The sequence below is a fragment of the Eriocheir sinensis genome, chromosome 22, assembly GCF_024679095.1.
Source record: "Eriocheir sinensis breed Jianghai 21 chromosome 22, ASM2467909v1, whole genome shotgun sequence".
Taxonomy (NCBI): Eukaryota; Metazoa; Arthropoda; class Malacostraca; order Decapoda; family Varunidae; genus Eriocheir; species Eriocheir sinensis.
This window is the reverse complement of record NC_066530.1, coordinates 14,100,838-14,120,611: the sequence shown is the minus strand read 5'-3', so window position 1 is coordinate 14,120,611 and position 19,774 is coordinate 14,100,838. Positions and strand designations below refer to the sequence as shown.

The 19,774-nt window shown below is 39.0% G+C and overlaps 1 protein-coding gene across 5 annotated transcripts in view; it reads right to left on the bottom strand.

Moving 5' to 3' along the window:
- Positions 1-19,774, bottom strand: part of LOC127002117 (probable G-protein coupled receptor AH9.1) — a 171,053-nt gene that overhangs the window by 12,213 nt on the left and 139,066 nt on the right. For all 5 annotated transcript variants that reach the window (XM_050867704.1, XM_050867703.1, XM_050867699.1 and 2 more), the window contains exon 5: positions 6,704-6,948. In XM_050867704.1, coding sequence (XP_050723661.1) covers positions 6,704-6,948 — 245 coding nt within the window. The remainder of the gene's footprint in view (positions 1-6,703; positions 6,949-19,774) is intronic.

Below are 19,774 nucleotides of genomic sequence, written 5' to 3'. Positions count from 1 at the left end.
TTCTTATTTTCTTATTTCCGTTCGCAATCCTTCGCTTTTTGTCTTCTTTTCTCAGTTTTATTTTTATCACATTTCTTCTCACTATTATTTTCCTTCTTCTTAGTTCCGTTAAACATGAGAACGCAGCGAGGGAGCGAGGAAACAAGGAAAGGGAAAGAGGAAAGAATTCAGTCGGTTTGTCCTTCGCTTCTTATCCTGTTTTTCTCGGTTTTCTTCGTTTTTTATTATTATTATTATTTCAAACAAGAAAACGTAGAAAACAGCAGGGAAAGAGAAAGGAGAAGAACAGAAGAAAGGAAGAACAGAAAGGAAGGGCTGGTAGGCGTAGACAAGAAAGATAGAGAAGAAAAAGGACGATAGAATGAAGGAAGGAAAGGAAACAGTAAAAGGAAGAACAACGTAGTAAAGAAGGGAAGAGAAAGGATGGAAAACTTAAGGAGGGAGGAAAAGAGCGAAGGATGGAAAGGGAAAAGGATAACAAGGAAAGGACAGACAAAGATTACTAAAAAAGGTCATGAGACGAAAATAAAGGAAGAAAAAAAAAAACTGGGAATGAAAAAAAATATTGAAAAAAAAATTACGTCAAGAAGAAAGGCATGAAAAATAAACGGGAAAAAAGAACAAAAAAAAAAGGAAAAAAGGACGAAAAGAATAAACAAGATAAATACAGCAAAAACGTTAGAGAACCCACAAAAATACGAAGACGAACAGAAACAGCACAAAAAACACACATTTCTAAAACAACGCGCTCCACACACAGGACCATTTATTTCTTAACACATATTAGAAGACGAACAGAAACAGCACAAAAAACACACATTTCTAAAACAACGCGCTCCACACCCAGGACCATTTATTTCTTAACACATATTAGCAGACAGACAGACAGGCAGCAAAGTGGATTCTGACGCAGCGGTGACTGGAGCGAAAAGAAAAAGAGCAACAGAAAGCACTTACCAACAGCAGGTGTGTAGAAGGCAGGTGTGTGTGTGTGTGTGTGTGTGTGTGTGAGAGAGAGAGAGAGAGAGAGAGAGAGAGAGAGAGAGAGAGAGGAAAAGAAAAAAAACGAAAAAAACGAAGAAAAAAGAAACCAAGAAAGGCAGAAAGTAAAGAAAAAAAACTGAAGGAAGAAAGTAAAATGAAAGAAAAAGTGAAAGAGAGAGAGAGAGAGAGAGAGAGAGAGAGAGAGAGAGAGAGAGAGAGAGTAATGGCATGAGGGAATGTAGTGTGACGTGCCTTTAATAATAAGTTGGGCGCCATTAATTTTAAGAGCACGAACAGCGACGACCTTGTAGAGAACGGGAAGGTCAAAGGAATTAGTGTTATTGTTATTATTATTATTATTTTTTCTTTTTTTTCTGTTTGTGGTTTTTCTTCTACTTCTTTTTGCCCTTGTTCTTGTTCATCCTGTTCTTTTTCTTCGTCTTAGTCTTCTCTTTCATCTTATTTTTCTTATTTTTCTTCTTCCGTATCCCTCTTCTTCTTCTTCTTCTATTTCTTCTTCCTATTTTTCTTCTTCTTCTTCTTCTTCTTCTTCTTCTTTTTCTTCTTTCTCTTCTTCTTTGTTTTGTTTTTGTTCCTGTTCTTTTTCTTCTTTTCTTTTTCTTCCTATTATTGTTATTATTATTATTTTCTTCGTCTTCTATCGCTTTCCTCTTAATTAATGTGGCTTAAAACGCAATATTAGGTTAGCCATTCATTATACCCTTATCATTGTTTATTACTATTATTATTATTATTATTATTATTATTAGTAGTAGTAGTAGTAGTAGTAGTAGTAGTGGTAGTAGTAGTAGTAGTAGTAGTAGTACTAGTTTCCTTATCTTCATCATTTTTTATCATCGGTTTTCATATCTTCTCTTTTATACTCTTCCCTTCTTATTCTCATTCTTCTCTTTCATTAATTTATATCTAGGAACACAAATTAATCTCGAGAGGCCTTCACTATCGCCCTTACAATTACTACCATCATTATTCTGCTGTTATTTTTCCGTATCAGATTTTCTTTCCATTAATTAACGCCTTGGAAATCCGTGACAGGTCAATTAAGGAGACGTCGTAATCGTTAGTATCAGTAGGACAATTAATTCCACGCGTTTTCCACTAATGGTAATCTAATTATCTTTTTTTACCCTCATACGAAAGTTAGCACATAATAAATCACTTAACATACGAAAATTAACACCTAAAAAGTCACTGCTAAGTAAAGAAAGACATAATTACCCTCATTAGTAGAATTATTATTATTTTCATACCTTTTCCAATATACCTTTTATGTTCCTAATTAATTAATACGATAATTAACACCACCAAAAATCACTGTCCGTAAGAATCGTCTCATTATTATCCTCACTAGTAGAAGCATAATTATTTTTCTTACCTTTTCCAATACCTTTTTTTTTACCCGAATATAAAAAGTAACACCTGAGAAATAACAGACAGGTAAAAACAGCCTTATTATCATCCTCATTAGTAGAAGCATCACTATATTTCTTAGCTTTTTCCAATATCTTTTTATACCCTAATATAGAAACTGCTACACCTCGGAAATAAGTGATACTGCTTTCTCTTTTTCTCCCTTCGCTAATTATTCACATTTATCAAGTTCGTCATTTATTTCATTTTATTTTCCCCTTGAGTTTCATTTCCTGTTTTTTTTACTTCCCTCCTTTTCTTCTCTTCCACGTTTATTCTGCTTCTCTGTAGTTTCTCTTTATCCATTCTTTCATTCGCTTCCTCTCTCCCTCTCACTCCCTCTCCCTTCTCTTCTCCTTCAAGTTCCTCTCCCTCCTCCTCCTTCTCCTCTTTTACCACCTAAGAACCCACTGATATCATCATAAGTACACCAGTTATTTTTTTCTACCTTTCCCAATATCCTTTTTTAGGCCTTAATATGGAAACAGTAATGGTGTCTCGTGTTGATAAGGATTGCAATTAAGACCAACAAAAGATGCAACTGTATTATCTGTTTTTTACTGTTTCCCTTTGTCTCGTATCAGTAATTGGATCTATTTTGGGAGTGTGAAAATAAAGAGAAAATTAGTGACGTGAATCATCTAGCGTTTATTAAAGGAAAGAAGAAAAGAAGGAAATGAAGGAAATGTGGAAAAAAGAAGAAACTGAGAAGAAAGTTGATAAGAAATTGAAGAAAAATACGAAAATGAGGAGAAGGAAATTAATAAAAGAAGAAAATGAAAAGAACATGAAGAAAAAGAGAAAAAGGTTAGTGACGAAGTATCCAAGTCTATAAAGAAACCAAGAAAAAATAAAAGTAGAAAATTAAGAAAATGAAGAAGAAAAAGAAGAAAAAGAAAATTAAGAAAGAGAGAACGGTTAGTGACGTGAAGCATCCAAAGTCTATAGAAGAAAAGAAGAAGAAAAGAAGGAAAAAGAAAATGAAGTAAAAAGAAAAAAAAAGACAAATAGCGTCTATAGAATGTGGCCTAATGAGAAAAGTAGAACAAAATGAAGAAAAAAAGAAGAAAAAAATAATTGAGAAGGTAATCACTCAGCCTCTTTTTTTTTTTTTGTCCACTTCACGTACTTTCATTTTTCTTTTCAAGAGTCCCCTTTAAAACTTTTCCTATTCCACCTTTTTTCTTCCCTTCCTTTGTCTATAGTTTCTCTAATGGGTTTTTTTTCCCCTTTCATTTGAACTTTCACATCAAAATATTCCTCCTCCTCCTCTTCCCCCTCCTCCACCTCCTCCTTTCTGTTCCAATTCCTTCTCTTCTTTCTCTTCCCTTCTTCGTGTTCCTATTCCTTCTCTTTCTCCTCTTCGTTTTTCTTGTTCCAGTTTCTCCTCCTCCTCCTCTTCTTCTTTCTCTTCCTCCTCTTTCTGTCCTAATTTTTTCTTTCCCTCCTTTTCATTGTTCGTGTCCCAATTCCTCCTCCTCCTCCTATTCCTCCTTCTCTTGTGTTCCAATTCCTCTTTCTCCTCCTTCGTGTCTCATTTCCATTTCCTCCTCCTCCTCCTCCTCCTCATTCATGCTCCAAATTCCTCTTCCTCCTCCTCCTCTTCTTCTTCGCCCTCTGCGTCCCAATTCATCCATTTTATATGCGGGAAAAAGTTTGAATCAGAAATTTGAACCAGGCCAGAGTAAAATATAAATTCCCTTTTTGGTGATATATTTCTCTCATTTTTCATTTCTTCCTTTTTTTTTCATGTCACGTTAAAAAAATATTGTTATGCTATTTTTCTCCATTTTTTGTATTTTGTTTTACTTCTGTTCTTCGTTAATTATTCCCATTTATCATGTTCGGCATTTCATTTTACATTTTTCTTTCATTTCATTTTCTCTTGTGTTGAATTTTCTTGTTTTCTTATTTGTCTCTCCCTTTCTCCTCTTCCCTTTGTACCAATATCCACGTTTATTCTGTTTCTCTAGCTTCAATTTATCCATTTTTTCATTCTCACCCCCTCTTTCTCTCTTTCCCTTGTCTTCTCATTCTCTTTCCTCTTCCTCTGTCCTTCGCTTTGTCCTAGTTTCTGTTTTAATCTATTTTCCTCTTCTCTCTCTCTCTCTCTCTCTCTCTCTCTCTCTCTCTCTCTCTCTCTCTCTCTCTCTCTCTCTCTCTCTCTCTCTCTCTCTCTCTCTCGTTTCCAGGCTCAATGTCAACGTTCCAAATATTTCTGAATACCTTCACGCCATCTGCTGGACGTCCTTCCCTTTTGGTCAATTTATATCTACGTATTTATTCATTTATTTATTCCTTCTTTCTCTCCTACTTGTTCTTCCCTTAACCCTATACGATCCGACGTTTTCAAATTTCGCGCTCGTAACACCGCGCATCGTACTCATTTATCTGAACAACGATAACGCTATGAACACTAAGTACTGGTACCGAATCAACAGTGTAAAACAATAATGAATAATGAGTGGAAAGAAGCCAGTGGAAAATTAAAAAAGAAAAGGTGTATCGTTTTGATCGAAGTGCCTGAGGGGAGCCCAGATATGTACCCCGTCGGATCGGATAGGGTTAAGTCATAATCCTTCCTCCTGTTCTTTCTTCCTCTAATTTCTCGCCTATTCCTTAACTTGGCATGACAGTCCCTTTCGTCACGTTTTCAGGTTTTCTATTCCCTTTTATTAGGTTATTTCATCATCTTTCTCCTCATATTTCCTCATCCTCCTCGCCTTTTATTACTTATTGACTTATTTATAGGGAGAGTCCAATTTTAAAGAACCGTTGACTCGTAAATATTGGTAAACGCAGATTATAATTATTCGTGCGTTCTCTCCCTCCCCCTCTCCGTGTCCGGCATTGTTTGGGAAAGGTGTCCGTGTCTATAGAATGAAGGGCGACGCCATTTATGCAAACTCCAGGTATCATGTAATTAAATCGATGAGGGGAGAAGGGATATTGGGGCATCACGAACACACACACACACACACACACACACACACACACACACAATATTACTTTTCTCAGTCAAAGTAAAAGTTGGTGAGTAGTTCAACAGGAAAAAAGAGGAGGAAATGGAGGAAGAGGAGGACGAGGAGAAGAAAGAAGAAGAAGAAGAAAGAAGAAACAGAAAAAGAAGCGGGAGAAGAAGAAAAGAAGAAAAAGAAAAAGCGAGAGAGGGAGAGAAAGAGGAGAAGAATGAAGAAGAGGAGGAGGAGAAGAAAGAAGAAAGAAAAAGAAGAAGAAAGAAGAAACAGAAAAAGAAGCGGGAGAAGAAGAAGAAAAGAAGAAAAAGAAAAAGCGAGAGAGGGAGAGGAAGAGGAGAAGAATGAAGAAGAGGAGGAGGAGAAGAAAGAAGAAGAAAGAAGAAGAAAGAAGAAACAGAAAAAGAAGCGGGAGAAGAAGAAGAAAAGAAGAAAAAGAAAAAGCGAGAGAGGGAGAGGAAGAGGAGAAGAATGAAGAAGAGGAGGAGGAGAAGAAAGAAGAAAGAAAAAGAAGAAGAAAGAAGAAACAGAAAAAGAAGCGGGAGAAGAAGAAGAAAAGAAGAAAAAGAAAAAGCGAGAGAGGGAGAGGAAGAGGAGAAGAATGAAGAAGAGGAGGAGGAGAAGAAAGAAGAAAGAAAAAGAAGAAGAAAGAAGAAACAGAAAAAGAAGCGGGAGAAGAAGAAGAAAAGAAGAAAAAGAAAAAGCGAGAGAGGGAAAGGAAGAGGAGAAGAATGAAGAAGAGGAGGAGGAGGAGGAGGGATACATAGAATACATAGAATACATAGGGTGACTGTTGAACTACTGAAACCACTGATAGACTATAGGCGCGGCAGGACATGATAGAATAGAACAAAGAGGAGGTGGTGGAGGTGGTTTTGATAGCTCTACAACCTTTTAAAGAACAACCTACCAAGTCAAACACCACAACCACCACAACCCACCACCAAAACAACCGCAACTCACACCATAAGCTCCACCACATGAGGATAACAACCACCTACATCACCACCACCACCACCACCACCATAGCCGCAACCACCGCTAAAATAACCACTAAAACCACCACAATCACCATTACAATACAATAGTTACCACCTCCATCATTATCATCACCACCACCACAACCTAACCATCATCACCATCACCACCACCACCAACAACAACCATCAACACCTCAACTACAACACGCACTACCACAGTCATCATCACCACAATCACAGAACCACCAAGATATACACGATAACAGCCCCCATCATCACCACCACTACCATAACCACCACCACCACCACCACCATCACCACACCTGTCCATACCTGAAGGTCGGGCCGCGCAGGGACGGTCTACTAAGAACCACCAGATTCAGGACGTTGGTGAGGATGCCGAAGCTTATGATGACGGGAGCGACCACACTGTAGGCGATGTGACCCATGTACTGGATCTCCGGGCTCATCGCCTTCTCCACCACGCCCTCCACCACGCCCTCCGCCCCCACGCCCAGCACCTCCATGCTTCCTGGGATGGGGCTAGTGGCTTCCTCCTGGCTTACATTGGTCATCTCCTGTGCGGGGGAAGAGATGCGTGGTTAGTTATTGTGGGAAAGGATAACGTACAGATGCTCTCACTAATACACGCAAAAAAGGTCGTTAGTTATAGATAGTTTGTTATATTGGTAGTTAGGTAGTTATACAGTTTAGGTAGTAAGATAATTAGATAGTTTGGTAGTTATTTAGGAAAGTATATATAGTTTGCTAGATATGTAGATAGTTTAGTAGTTGCACAGTTAGTTGGTTAGTTAGATAGGTAGGTAGGTTGTTAAATAGTTAGGTGGTTAGGTAGTTAGTGTGAAGGGAGGAGGAGGAGGGGATATAGGAATGTGCGAGAAGGGAGGTGAAGAGGAGAAAGGATAGAGAGTAACAAACGATAGAAGAAGAAACGAAAGAAGGGAGTGCATGAAAGAGAACAACAGATGACTAAAAATACACACAAAAAAAATATTACTATGATATCAATTACTACCCCTACGTATTGCTATTATTACTACTACAATTACTACCACCGAAACAAACGAAGTAAATTAGACAAAAAAAAAATCGCGAGGAACAAAAAGAAACAATAATAAACAAAACGCTTTAAAACAACTAAGTGAGGAGTCGACGCTGAACGAAATAAAGTGGAAAAAAAAGGAACACAGAGCTGAGAGAAGTCCGCCACTTAAGAGTCAATGGATACCCTTCAATTTGTCGGATCAAAGCGAGTGTTTTTTCCCACAATTTTTCGCTGCAACGGTTTAGTCTTTTATCCGAGGCAACAATCCTCTCTCTCATTCTAGCGGACGGTCACTGCATCGGACGAGGGAGTTGCTAGGCGGTTACTTGTACAAAGGTGGAATGTACTTATATAGTTTGGTAGCAAGATGAATAGAGAGGTAGATAGTTAGCTGGTTCGGTCGTTATATAGAGAGATAGGTAGTTTGGTAATTGCAGAGTTAGTTATTTAGTTAGAAAATTAAGTAGTTAGGAAGGTAGTTAGAGAGTTGGTTATGTAGTTAATGTGTGTGTGGGGGGAGGATGTGGAGGTTTAGTTAGGACTATGAGAGGTAGAAGAGGGGAGAAGGGTGAGACACAGAGGAGCAGAGAGCAAAGGGGAAAGAGAAGAAATTGGAAAGAATAACGCAAGAAGTGTATGAAAGAGAATAAGAAGGTATGATTATGAAAGGGGTGCAGGGTTGGTAAGTGGGGAAGGAAGGGGTGGGATGCGTGGAAGGGGGAAGGGTTGCATGCGTGAGAGACAGAAAGAGGAAGAGAGCAAAAAACAAATGCACGATAGAAAAAGAGAAATAGGGGGGAGGAGAAAAAGAAAAACAGAGGTTCGTAAGAGAAACTTTGTGGAAGAGAAGGAAGTTTGCGGTAGAGAAGAGGGAGGAGGTTTATTGAAGAGGAAGGTGAGGAAGAGGAGGAGAAAGGGGAGAAGAGAAATAAAAAAAGAGGAAACGAAACGGAGAAAGATAGGGAAAGAGGAAGAAGAGAAAGAGAAAGCGAAATAGAAAGAGGAGGAGGAAGGAGAAAAAAGGAAAGCCATAGAGAGAAAGAAGTGAAAGCAGAAGAAGAAGAGAGAGGGAAAGCGAAACTGAGAGAGGAAAAGGAAGAACAGAAAGAAAACTCGAGAAAAAGGAAGAAAGTGAAGAGAGAGCGAAATAAACAAAGGAAGAGGAAGATGAGAAAGAGAAAGAGACCGAAAGAGAAACTGAATGAGAAGAGGAAGATGACAAAGAGGAAGAGGAGGAAGGTGTGCGTGGGTGGAGGAAGGAAAAAAGTGTGTGTGAAAAAGTAAAGATTTGCTGAGCGTTTAGAATTGCAATGGCGAAGGTATTATAGGAGAGGGCGGCGCGTGGGTGGGGGAGGAGATGGGGGGAGGTGTGTGCGTGTATGTGTTGATATGTGTGCGTGACTGAATGAAAGAAAAATGTATGGAAATGTTCGAGTACGGATTTTGGTTGTTGTAGCTGTTCTTGTTATCAGTACTGTTATCGTTAGTTATTACAAAAACAATAAAAAAGACGACTTATCACTACTACTACTGCTACTACTACTACTACTACTACTACTACTACTACTACTATAACTACTACTACTACTACTACTACTATTACAACTACAACTACTATTACTACTACACCCCTTAATCTACCCATAGAGTAATTAAAAACGGCAAACAGGTAATATATATAAACAAATCAAACAAGTCCTAAAATATAGACATCATAAACCCATTTCCAACGTATGCAACACTGTGACAGATTTACGAAAGATGAAATAAAACTCATCAAATATATAAACAAAAAAAAATATATATTCACAATGTTTTCCGAATATGCAATAAATATCAACGCAAACGCAAATCTAGTACACATAACGTTACACACACACACACACACACACACACGGCGAGGTAGTATTAAATTTATATCCTTTACGAATGACTAGATTACGTTATATATACACTCTCTCTCTCTCTCTCTCTCTCTCTCTCTCTCTCTCTCTCTCTCTCTCTCTCACGCCGTATCGAGTCTCGCTTCGGAGGTTTCAGTCAGCCGTTTCTAAATGTTTCGCTTCACTTATTTTCGAGTCTGCGTACGTTTCGTTTTACAAGGTTTCATATTTTATTCCTTCGCGTTTTGATGTATGCTTTCGAGGGTGTTTATTTATAGTTTATTTTTTTATTTTTGGGGTCTTGTAAAAAATGTATATACCTTTGTTATTGGTTTTTCCTTCTTATATGCAATTCTTGGCATGATTAAAGACTTATATGTTTCGTTTTATAATTCTCTTTTTTTATATTACTCCAAAAAATATTCACGTTACTTCATGAAAAAAAAAAAAAAAACAGAACCTAAGCAAAAAAATTATTAAAGACGGATAAATGAGTGCAAGAAAAGAAATGAAAAAAAACAACAACACGAGAATGAACATAGAAAGAGAAATATAAATAAATAAGTAAATAAATAAATAAATAAATAAATAAATAAAAATAAATTAATACGAACAACATAGAAGTAAAGAAATATCAAGAAAGAAATACACAAAAGAAAATAAATACAAGAAACATGAAAAAAAAAGAAATGCGAGAAGGAACATATAAAAGAGAAAGAAGCACACACGCACACACACACACACACACACACACCCTAAGAGCGAACACGTGAGCAAAGCAAACATTATCTTCCCGCTCCCTTTCCTTTCCTCTTCTTCCTCCTCCTCCTCCTCCTCCTCCTCCTCCTCTTCCTCCGCCTCCTCCTCCTCCCACGCGTGTCATGTTCCCCTCCGGAGTCTGAAAAACGTGACCGCCAATAAATCACTGTTGCTACTCGTACTTGTATTTCTTCTCATACATCTACCTCCCTATCTACCCTACCTAACCTAACCTAACCTAACCTAACTTAACCAACCTAACCTAACCTATCTACCTTCCTAACCTAACCTTACCTAACCTACCCTACCTACCTAACCTAACCAACCTAATCTTACCAACCTTACCTAGCCTTACCTAACCTAACCAACCTAACCTTACTAACCTTACCTAGCCTTACCTAACCTAACCAACCTAACCTTACCAACCTTACCTAGCCTTACCTAACCTACCTGCCTACCAACCTTACCTAGCCTTACCTAACCTACCTGCCTACCAACCAACCAACCTAACCTTACCTAGCTTTACCTAACCTAACCTAACCTACCTGCCTACCAACCAACCTAACCTTACCAACCTTACCTAGCCTTACCTAACCTAACCTAACCTAACCTACCTACCAACCAACCTAACCTTACCAACCTTACCTAGCCTTACCTAACCTAACCTACCTACCAACCAACCTAACCTTACCAACCTTACCTAGCCTTACCTAACCTACCTGCCTACCAACCAACCTAACCTTACCAACCTTACCTAGCCTTACCTAACCTAACCTACCTACCAACCAACCTAACCTTACCAACCTTACCTAGCCTTACCTAACCTAACCTACCTACCAACCAACCTAACCTTACCAACCTTACCTAACCTAACCTAACCTAACCTACCTACCTACCTAGCTACCTAACCTAACCTAACCCTTTCCCTTTCCATTTCTTTCCTCGTTAAAATACCAACATGTGTCACTTCTTGAAAGGGAAAGGACAGGTGGACAGGTAACCTTCCTCCCACACTCATAAAAAGCACCTGACCCTTCGCCCACAGGTAAGGTATTAATTAGGCTCAACAGGTGTGTGTGGGAGTTACCTGGTGAAGTGCAAGAAAGTGAAAGTGAAGGAAAGGAGGAGGGGAGATAAGAAGAGGAGGAGGAGAAATGGGGAAAGAATGAAGGAGGAAAAGGAAGAAGAGGAGATGAAAGGAGAAATGAGAACGACAGAGGAGGAGAAAAGGAAGAAGAATGAAAGGAGAAGGAAGATGAGGAGATGAAAGGGGAAAAGAGAATGGAAAAGGAAGAAGAGGAGATGAAAGGGGAAATGAGAACGACAGAGGAGGAGAAAAAGAAGAAAAATGAAAGGAAAAGGAAGAAGAGATGAAATGGGAAATGAGAATGAAAGAGGAGGAGGATAAGAAAAGGGAGAAGAATGAAAGAGAATGAGGAAGAAGAGGAGATGAAAGGGGAAATGAGAATGAAAGGAGGAGGATAAAAAAATAAAGAAGAATGAAAGAGAATGAGGAAGAAGAGGAGATGAAAGGGGAGATGAGAATGAAAGGAGGAGGATAAAAAAATAAAGAAGAATGAAAGAGAATGAGGAGGAAGAGGAGATGAAAGGGGAGATGAGAATGAAAGGAGGATAAAAAAATAAAGAAGAATGAAAGAGAATGAGGAAGAAGAGGAGATGAAAGGGGAAATGATAAGAGGAGGAGAAGAAACAGGAGAAGAATGAAAGAGGAAGTAGAAGAGATAAAGAGGGAAAATGGCAATGAAAGAGGAGGAGGAGGAAGAGGCGAAGAAAGGGGAAATGAGAAGAAGAAAAGGGAGCAGAATGAAAAAAAGGACAAGAAGGAGAGGAAAGGATAGGGGTAAATGAGAATGAGACAGGAGGAGGAAGAGGAGGAAGATTAAAACAAATGCGAAATGAGGAGAATAAACTGAATCCCCAAAAAATAACTATAAAAACCAACAGGAAGGAAAAATAAGAGAAACAGAAGACAAGGAGAGACAGAGACGCAACAGACGGAGAGAAACAAACACGAGATACAGAAGGAGGATCAACAGACAGAGACAGAAATACAAAAAAAAAGAAGAATCAGAAAACACTCACACCTAGCCTCGTCTAACCTAACTTAACCTAACATGACCTGACGTGACCTGACAACTGGAGGGAAACGGAAGAATGGGAAATGAGAGGCGTGAACTTCAGGAGTGTTGAGACGAGTGACAAGATACTGAAATATATCGTGGGTTTGGGCTAAATCCAGACGGTTTCAGACCCAGGTAGTCCATTAGCTAGAAAGGTGTGTGGGTAGCGTGAAGAAGGGCAAGGAGGAGAAGGAAGAGGAAGAGGAGGAGGAGGATGACAATATAGCGTAAGAGGAAAAAGGTGAAAATTTAAAGGATGAAAATATGATAATGAAGAGGAAGAAGCGTTATGATGAAAGAGGAAGAAGAAGGAAAACGGTAAAGTGGAAAAGGAGGAAAAAGGGGAGACTTATTTAAGGACGAAAATGTGAGATCGAAATGAAGGAAAAAGTTAAGGTTGTGTTAAAGGAAAAGGAGGAAGGGGAAGGAAAACGGAAAGCGGAAAAAGAGAAAAAAGTTGATAATTATTTAAAGGAAGAAAAATGTGAGATCGAAATGAAGGAAAAAGTTAAGGTTGTGTTAAAGGAAAAGGAGGAAGGGGAAGGAAAACGGAAAGCGGAAAAAGAGAAAAAAGTTGATAATTATTTAAAGGAAGAAAAATGTGAGATTGAAATGAAGGAAAAAGTTGAAGGTTGTGTTAAAGGAAAAGGAGAAACGGGAAGGAAAACAGTAAAGTGGAAAAGGAGGAATGAGGTGAGAATGAAGAGGAAAAAGATGGGTAGGAAGAAAATGAAAAGTTAAGGGTTGTGTTAAGGGAAAGGAGGAGGAACGATGAAGAGGAGGAGGAAGAGGAGGAGGAAGAGGAGGAGGAAGAAAAAGGTAAGAATTAATTAAGTGGAGGAAATCGCTGAGAAAGAAAGGAGGAAAAAAAAATAAAGCAGGATGTTATGAGGAAAGAGGAAGAAGAAGGAAAGGAAGACAAGAAAGAAGATGGGAGAAGGAGGGAAAAAGAAGACAATGAAGAGAAGAAAACGATGAATGAGGGAGGTGAAAAAGAGGAAAAGGTGAAAGAAGGAAAGAGGGATAAGAGAGAGAAAGGAAGAGACCAGAAGGAAAATGATAAGGGAATTAAGGAAAAAAACGAAGAAAGGAAGAAGGAGGAGAAAGATAAGAATGAAGAGGAGGAAAAAGACAAATGAGTAGAAAGTTAAGAGGGAAGAGAAAGAACGAAAGGAAGAAAAAAAAGCGAGGGTGGACTAGGAGGAAAAATAAAGAGGATTAAGAAGAAAAAAAAAGAAAAAAGTGAAATGAAAAAAAATAAGGAGGGTTACGAGGAAGAAGAAAAAATGGAAGGAAAAAGGAAGAAGAAAAAGGAAGGAAAAGAAAAAAGGAAGAAGAAAAATGAAAAAAAAGAAAAATATGGAGGGTTACGAGGAAGAAGAAAAAAAATGACAGCAGACGGTCAGCTCTCGCTAACCTTACCAACTTTCCTCCTCCTCCTCCAACTATTTTTTTCTCCTTCCCCTCTTCTTATAAATCAATCTCCGTCACTTCGTTATTCTCCCTCCTTCCTCTCTCTCTCTCTCTCCTTTTATCTCTCCCCTCCTTCCTTCCTTCCTTTATTCTTCTTATATTTTCTGTTTTTCTCTTTTTCATTATTTCTTCATTGATTTTCCTTTTTTTTATTTTTTTTTTATTCTCTCTCCGTCTTTCCCTTTGCTCCCCATTCCCTCTTTCCTTATTCTTTTCTTCTCCTTCTCCTCTCATTTATTCATTCCTTCTACTATTTCCTCTTTACTTTCTTTCCTAACTTCCTTCATTGTTCTTTTCCTCTTCATCCCATCCATTCCCTCCTTTTCTTTTCCCTTTTCCTTTCTTTTCCTTCTCCCTTTCCCTCATATCACACCTTTCATTCCTCTTTTTTCCTATTCCAATCTTCCTCTCCTCCCTCCCTTCCTCTCTCCTTCATCACTTTCCATCTTGCTCCCTTCTTTCTCTATTCCGCCCCTCCTTCCCTTTTCCTCTCTACTATATCACCATCCCTCTTCCTCCCTACCCTCCTTCCTTTCCTCCTCCATTCTCCTCCCCCCCCCCTCTTCCTTCCCTCCCTCCCTCCCTCAACCTTTCCAATACCAAGAAGCATCAGGTGTCAACAAAAAAATGACCGTTCTGATATTTTCCAGATTTCTTTTTTCCTCTTTTTTCTCTACTTTTACGAAGAGGAAGGAGAGAAAAGAAGGAAAGAGGAGAAGTGGAGGAGATGAGAATGATAATAGGGAATGAGGAGACGGAGGAGGGGTAGAAAGAGGAGGTGGGGGAAGAAGGAAGAATATAAAAGGAGGAATAGGAGGATGAGGAGAGGAAAATTACGTAACGTGTTGTGAAGAAGAAGAAGAGGAGGAGGAGGAGGAAGAGTGAAATGAAGCAATAGGCGAAGGGGAGAGAAGGGAGCATGTGAGTGTATTTGGAGGAGGAGGAGGAGGAGGAGGAGGAGGAGGAGGAGGAGATATTGGTGAACTGGAAGACTAAACTGAGCCATCCATTGTCGAAGGAGAAAGAGGAGGAAGAAGAGGAAGAGGAAGAAGAGGAAGAAGAGGAGGAGGAGGAGGAGGAGGAGATATAGCAGAAAAGGAAGAAACAAATAAAGGTAGGAAAGGGAGGAAAGGGAGGAGAGGGAGAAAAAAAGGGAGATAAGGAGGAAATGAGGGAAAGAAAGAAGATAGAAAAGAAAGAGGAGGAAGGTGAGAAAGAAAGATTAAAGAGAGGAGAAGAGGGAAGAGAAAAGGAGATAAGAAACAGTAATAGAGAAAAAAAATTAAGATGTCGAACGAGAGAAAGAAAGAAAAAAGAAAAAAAATTAATATATAATTTCGTGGAAGAGAAACTTTGAAGAGGAGAAGTTGAAGAAAGAGGAAGTCTGCGGTAGAGAGGAGGAGTGAAGTTTGTTGAAGAGGGGGAGGAAGAAGAGGAGGAGGAAGAGGAAGAGAAAGAGTAGGAGGAAGAAAATTAAGAGAAAGCGAAAGAGAGGAAGAAAAGAAAGAAGAAAGAGGAAGAGGAAGAAGAGAAAGAAAAATTTAAATACGAAGAGAAAGAAGAGAAAGAGGAAGAAAATTAAGAGAAAGCGAAAAAGAACTAGAGAAAGAAAGGAAGAGGAAGAAGAGAAAGAGAAACTGAAATACGAAGAGGAAGGAGAGAAAGAGAAAGCAAAAGAAAGAGGAGGACAAAGAAGAAGAGGAAGAGAAAGCGTAAGAGAAAAGGAGAGAAGAGAAAGAGAAAGAAAATAGATAAAGTGAAAGAAAAAGAAAGAGGAAAAGGAAAAAGAAAAGACGAAACCGGGAGAGAAAAAGAAAACAAAGAAAAGAAGAGAATGGGAAAGGGAAAGACAGAGGAGGACAAAGAAGAAGAGAAAAAGGAAACGAAAGAGAAAGAGAAAGGAAAGGAGGTAGAGAAGACAAAGAGAATGAGGAAGAGGAGAAAGAGGAGGAGGAGGAGGAGGAGGAAGGAGAAGAGAATAGGTGGAGGAGGAGGAGGAGGAGGAGGAGGAGCAGGAGGAGGAGGGCAACACATGTATCTCCCTCACAATTAAGCTTAAGCTCCACAACTCGAAGCTTCCCTGATGGTGATGACGATGAACTTTGAAGCTGAGAGTCGAAACGGATGCCTGTCAGTACTGTTTCACTCCTCCTCCTCCTCTTCCAATATCTCCTCCTGTTTCTCCTCTTGCTCCTCTTCCTCTTTCTCTGTCATTCCTTTACTCTCATTTCTTCTTTGTCTTCTTCTTTCGCTTTCTCCTCCTCCTCCTCCTACTCCTACTACTACTACTACTACACTACTACTGCTACTACTACTACTACTACTACTACTATTTTTATCTTTCCTTCTTTTACATTTTCTTCTTTTTCTTCTTCTTTCTCTCTCTCTCTCTCTCTCTCACAGGCTTATCCTAAACCTCAATAAACTCAACTTTTAATGAGAGAGAGAGAGAGAGAGAGAGAGAGAGACGTCTCTTCCAATATCTCTCTCTCTCTCTCTCTCTCTCGGTAAGCCTAGATCAAGGTTACATTTCGTACTTCAAAGCCAACGATTAATAAGGGAAAATAAGGATTACAATTTTTTCTTTGGTATTTTTCTTTGCATTTCGTTCGCCGCCGAAACCACCTGTTGCAGAAATCCCTTGTCCGAACGCTCCCCTTAAGCTTAACTGTTCTACCTGGAATTTCAGTTAAGCCAAAAAGGAAGGAGAAGAGAAAAGTACAAGAAACAGATAGAAAGATAGATAGATATATAGATAGGTAGGTAAGAGAGAGAGAGAGAGAGAGAGAGAGAGAGAGAGAGAGAGAGAGAGAGAGAGAGAGAGAGAGAGAGAGAGAGAGAGAGAGAGAGAGAGAGAGAGAGAGAGAGAGAGAGAGAGAGAGAGAGAGAGAGAGAGAGAAGGTACTGTAGAAAGTTATATATTAGGTTTTGAGTGAATGAAGAAAGAGGATGAAGAAAAGGATGAACAGAAGGAAAGGAAAAGAAGGTAGGAAAGAAGAAAGTGAGAGACGAGCGCACGCACACACACACACACACACACGCACACACGTACATACATACATCACCGCCCACCTCTCACACTAATTACTAAAGGAAAGAATTTTGTTATTTTTTTTTCACCTTCCATTCTCTCTCTCTCTCTCTCTCTCTCTCTCTCTCTCTCTAAGGAATTTTACATAGTGGTTAATTCTGTACCTTTCTGTCTGTCTGTCTGTCTTTCTGTCTGTCTGTCTGTCTGTCTGTCTGGTTTCTATGGCTACCAGTGAATTGGAAGAAAACAAGGGAGAGAGGGAGAAGGGAGGGAAGGAAGGATTGAGGGAGGGAGAGAGAGAGGAGGAGGAGGAGGAGAGTTAAGTGATAGGATGGAATGGGAGAGGGGAAGGATGGGAAGGAAGGAGATGGAGGAGGAGGGGAGTGATGAATAGGGAAAGGAAGAGAGGGACAAAGGGAGAAAGTAATAAAGAGGGGAAGGGACGAAGAGGAATTAAGAGTGATATGGTGATAGGGAGAGAGAGAGAAAGATGGATGAAGAGGAATAGAGAAGGAAAACTGGAAGGGAAGGAGGGAAGTAGGTCGAAGGGATAGGAGAAGAGAGAGAAGGTGAAGAGAAGGAAGGAGGGAGAGAGAAATAAATATGGCAAAGAAGGAAGGAAAGAGCAAAGAAAAAAAGGGAAGGAGAAAGAGAAAATGTTGAAAGAAGAAAGAGAGGGAAAAATAGAAAGGAAGAAGAGGAGAATACGGAGCGAAAGAGGGAAAGAAAAGAAGAAAGAAAAGAAGGAGGGAAGGTAGAAAGTACGAAAGAGGAGAATAAGAGACGAACAAGGGAAACGAAAGAAGGAAAGAGGGAAGAATATTGTTAGAGAAAGAGAGATAAAGAGAGGGAAGAGAAGGAAGAATAGGGATAAAAAAGGAGAGATAGAGAGAAGAGAAAGGATGGAAGGAGGAATACAAGGAAGGAATAGATGGAAGAAATATTGCGAGAGGGGACAGAAAGATCTTGTTATATGTAAATCTAGAGGAGAGTGAAAGGAAGAGTACACACACACACACACACACACACACACACACACACACACACACACACACACACACACACAGAGATAGGCCTATAACCTGATCTTCACAACCTATAAACATACATTATTTGGTTCCCTATTCTCGTTTCTCAATATTCTTACCTCCCTGCTCCTCCTCCTCCTCCTCCTCCTAAAGGTAATAAAATCGCTCCCCTAGTCTTCTTCTTCTTCTTCTTCTTCCTCCTCCTCCTCCTCCTCCTCTGCCTTCTTTTTCTTCTTCTTTTTCTTCTTCTGCTTCTCCTCTTCCACCTTCTCATATTTTTTCACATACTATCCTTGTCTCAACTTGCGTATTCTTTTTCTATGCCTCCTCCTCCTCCTCCTCTCCTCCTCGTTATAACTTCTCTTTCATGTTCACCTCCTCCTTTTACTCTAAGGTCTTTATTTTCCTTCCTCCTCCTCTTCTTCCTTTTCTTTTCTTCCGTCATTATATCTTTTCCTTTCTAATTTTATTGTAACTATATTTTCTGGTAACCTCATCTTCCTAATCTCTCTCTTTTGTGAATGAAGGAGAGAAGAAGGAAGGAGAAAGAATGGAAGGAAGGAAGAAAGGAAAGAAAGAAAAATAAAGAGAAAGACTGGAAGGAAGGAAGGAAGGAAGGAAGGAAGGAAAGAAAGAAAAATAAAGAGAAAGACTGGAAGGAAGGAAGGAAGAAAGGAAGGAAGGATGAAAGGAAGGGAGGAAGGAAGTAAGGAAGGAAGGAATGTAGGGGAAGAAGAGAGTCTGAAATAAAAGAGAGTAGCAGGAACACAGGAGAAGGAAGGAGATAAAACTACGAATAGAGAAGAAGGGAGACAGAGAAGAGAAAAGGAAAGAGGGAGGGAGGAATGGAGGAAAGAAATATGAGCGTGGAGGGACGTAAGACCTTGTTATATGGAAATAATATGAGGAGAGAGAGAGAACACACACACACACACACACACACACACACACACAAGGTTCACGTTCTCGGTAATTCAAGACTCTCAGGTGTATAATAATCCTTTCTAGACTTGATTAACCAGGTGAAGGACGCTAACTTACCTTATGGCCTAATGCTTTTATGTGGATGAAAATTACAATGATAGACTAGAGACAGATTAGGTTAGAGTAGATTAGATAGTTGATTAGATTCGAGTATGTGGATGCAAATTACGATGATACACTAGAGATTCATTAGGTTAGAGTAGATAGATTAGATTAGAGTATGTAGCTAAAAATTAAAAACAGCTACACCAGAGACAGATTTGGTTAGAGTAGATTAGATAGTTGATTAGATTCGACAATGTGGATGAAAATTAGAATAGATACACAATAGATAAAGTTAGAATAGGTAAGAAGGAAAACAGATTAGATAAGAATTGATTAACTCCTCCTCCTCCTCCTCCTCCTCCTCCTCCTCCTCCTCCTCCTCCTGCTCCTCTTCCTCCTCCTCCTCCTTACAACAGTTACACTAGAGACAGATTAGGTTAGAGTAGATTAGATAGATTAATATATGTTGATGAAACGTAGAATAGATACACGAGAGATTAGAGGTTAGATTAGATTATAGATTAGATTAGATACAAATAGATTAGATACCTTAATTGATTGTCTTTTGCAATTATGTAGGTGAAAATTACAATAGATATACAGTAGATAGATTAGGTTAGGTTAGATAGATTAGATTATAATAGATTAGATATACAATAGAAAGATTAGGTGAGAATTAGTTAGATTAGATTAGATTATAACAGATTTGATTATATATGCACTAGATAGATTAGGTTATAATAGATTAGATAGATGAAATTAGGTTAGAATAGATTAGATAGATTAAATTATATTAAAATACGTTAGGTTAGATATACAATAGATTAGGTTAGGTAAGGATAGGTTAGAGAGATAATAAAGACGGAGGAAGAAAGTACAGGAAAAGAGGGAGAGAGAGGAAGTGATGAAGAAAGGAAGAGAGGGAAAAATAGAGAGGAAGAAGAGGATAATACAGAGAGAAAGAAGGAAAAAAAAATATGTTCCTTGTAGTTAA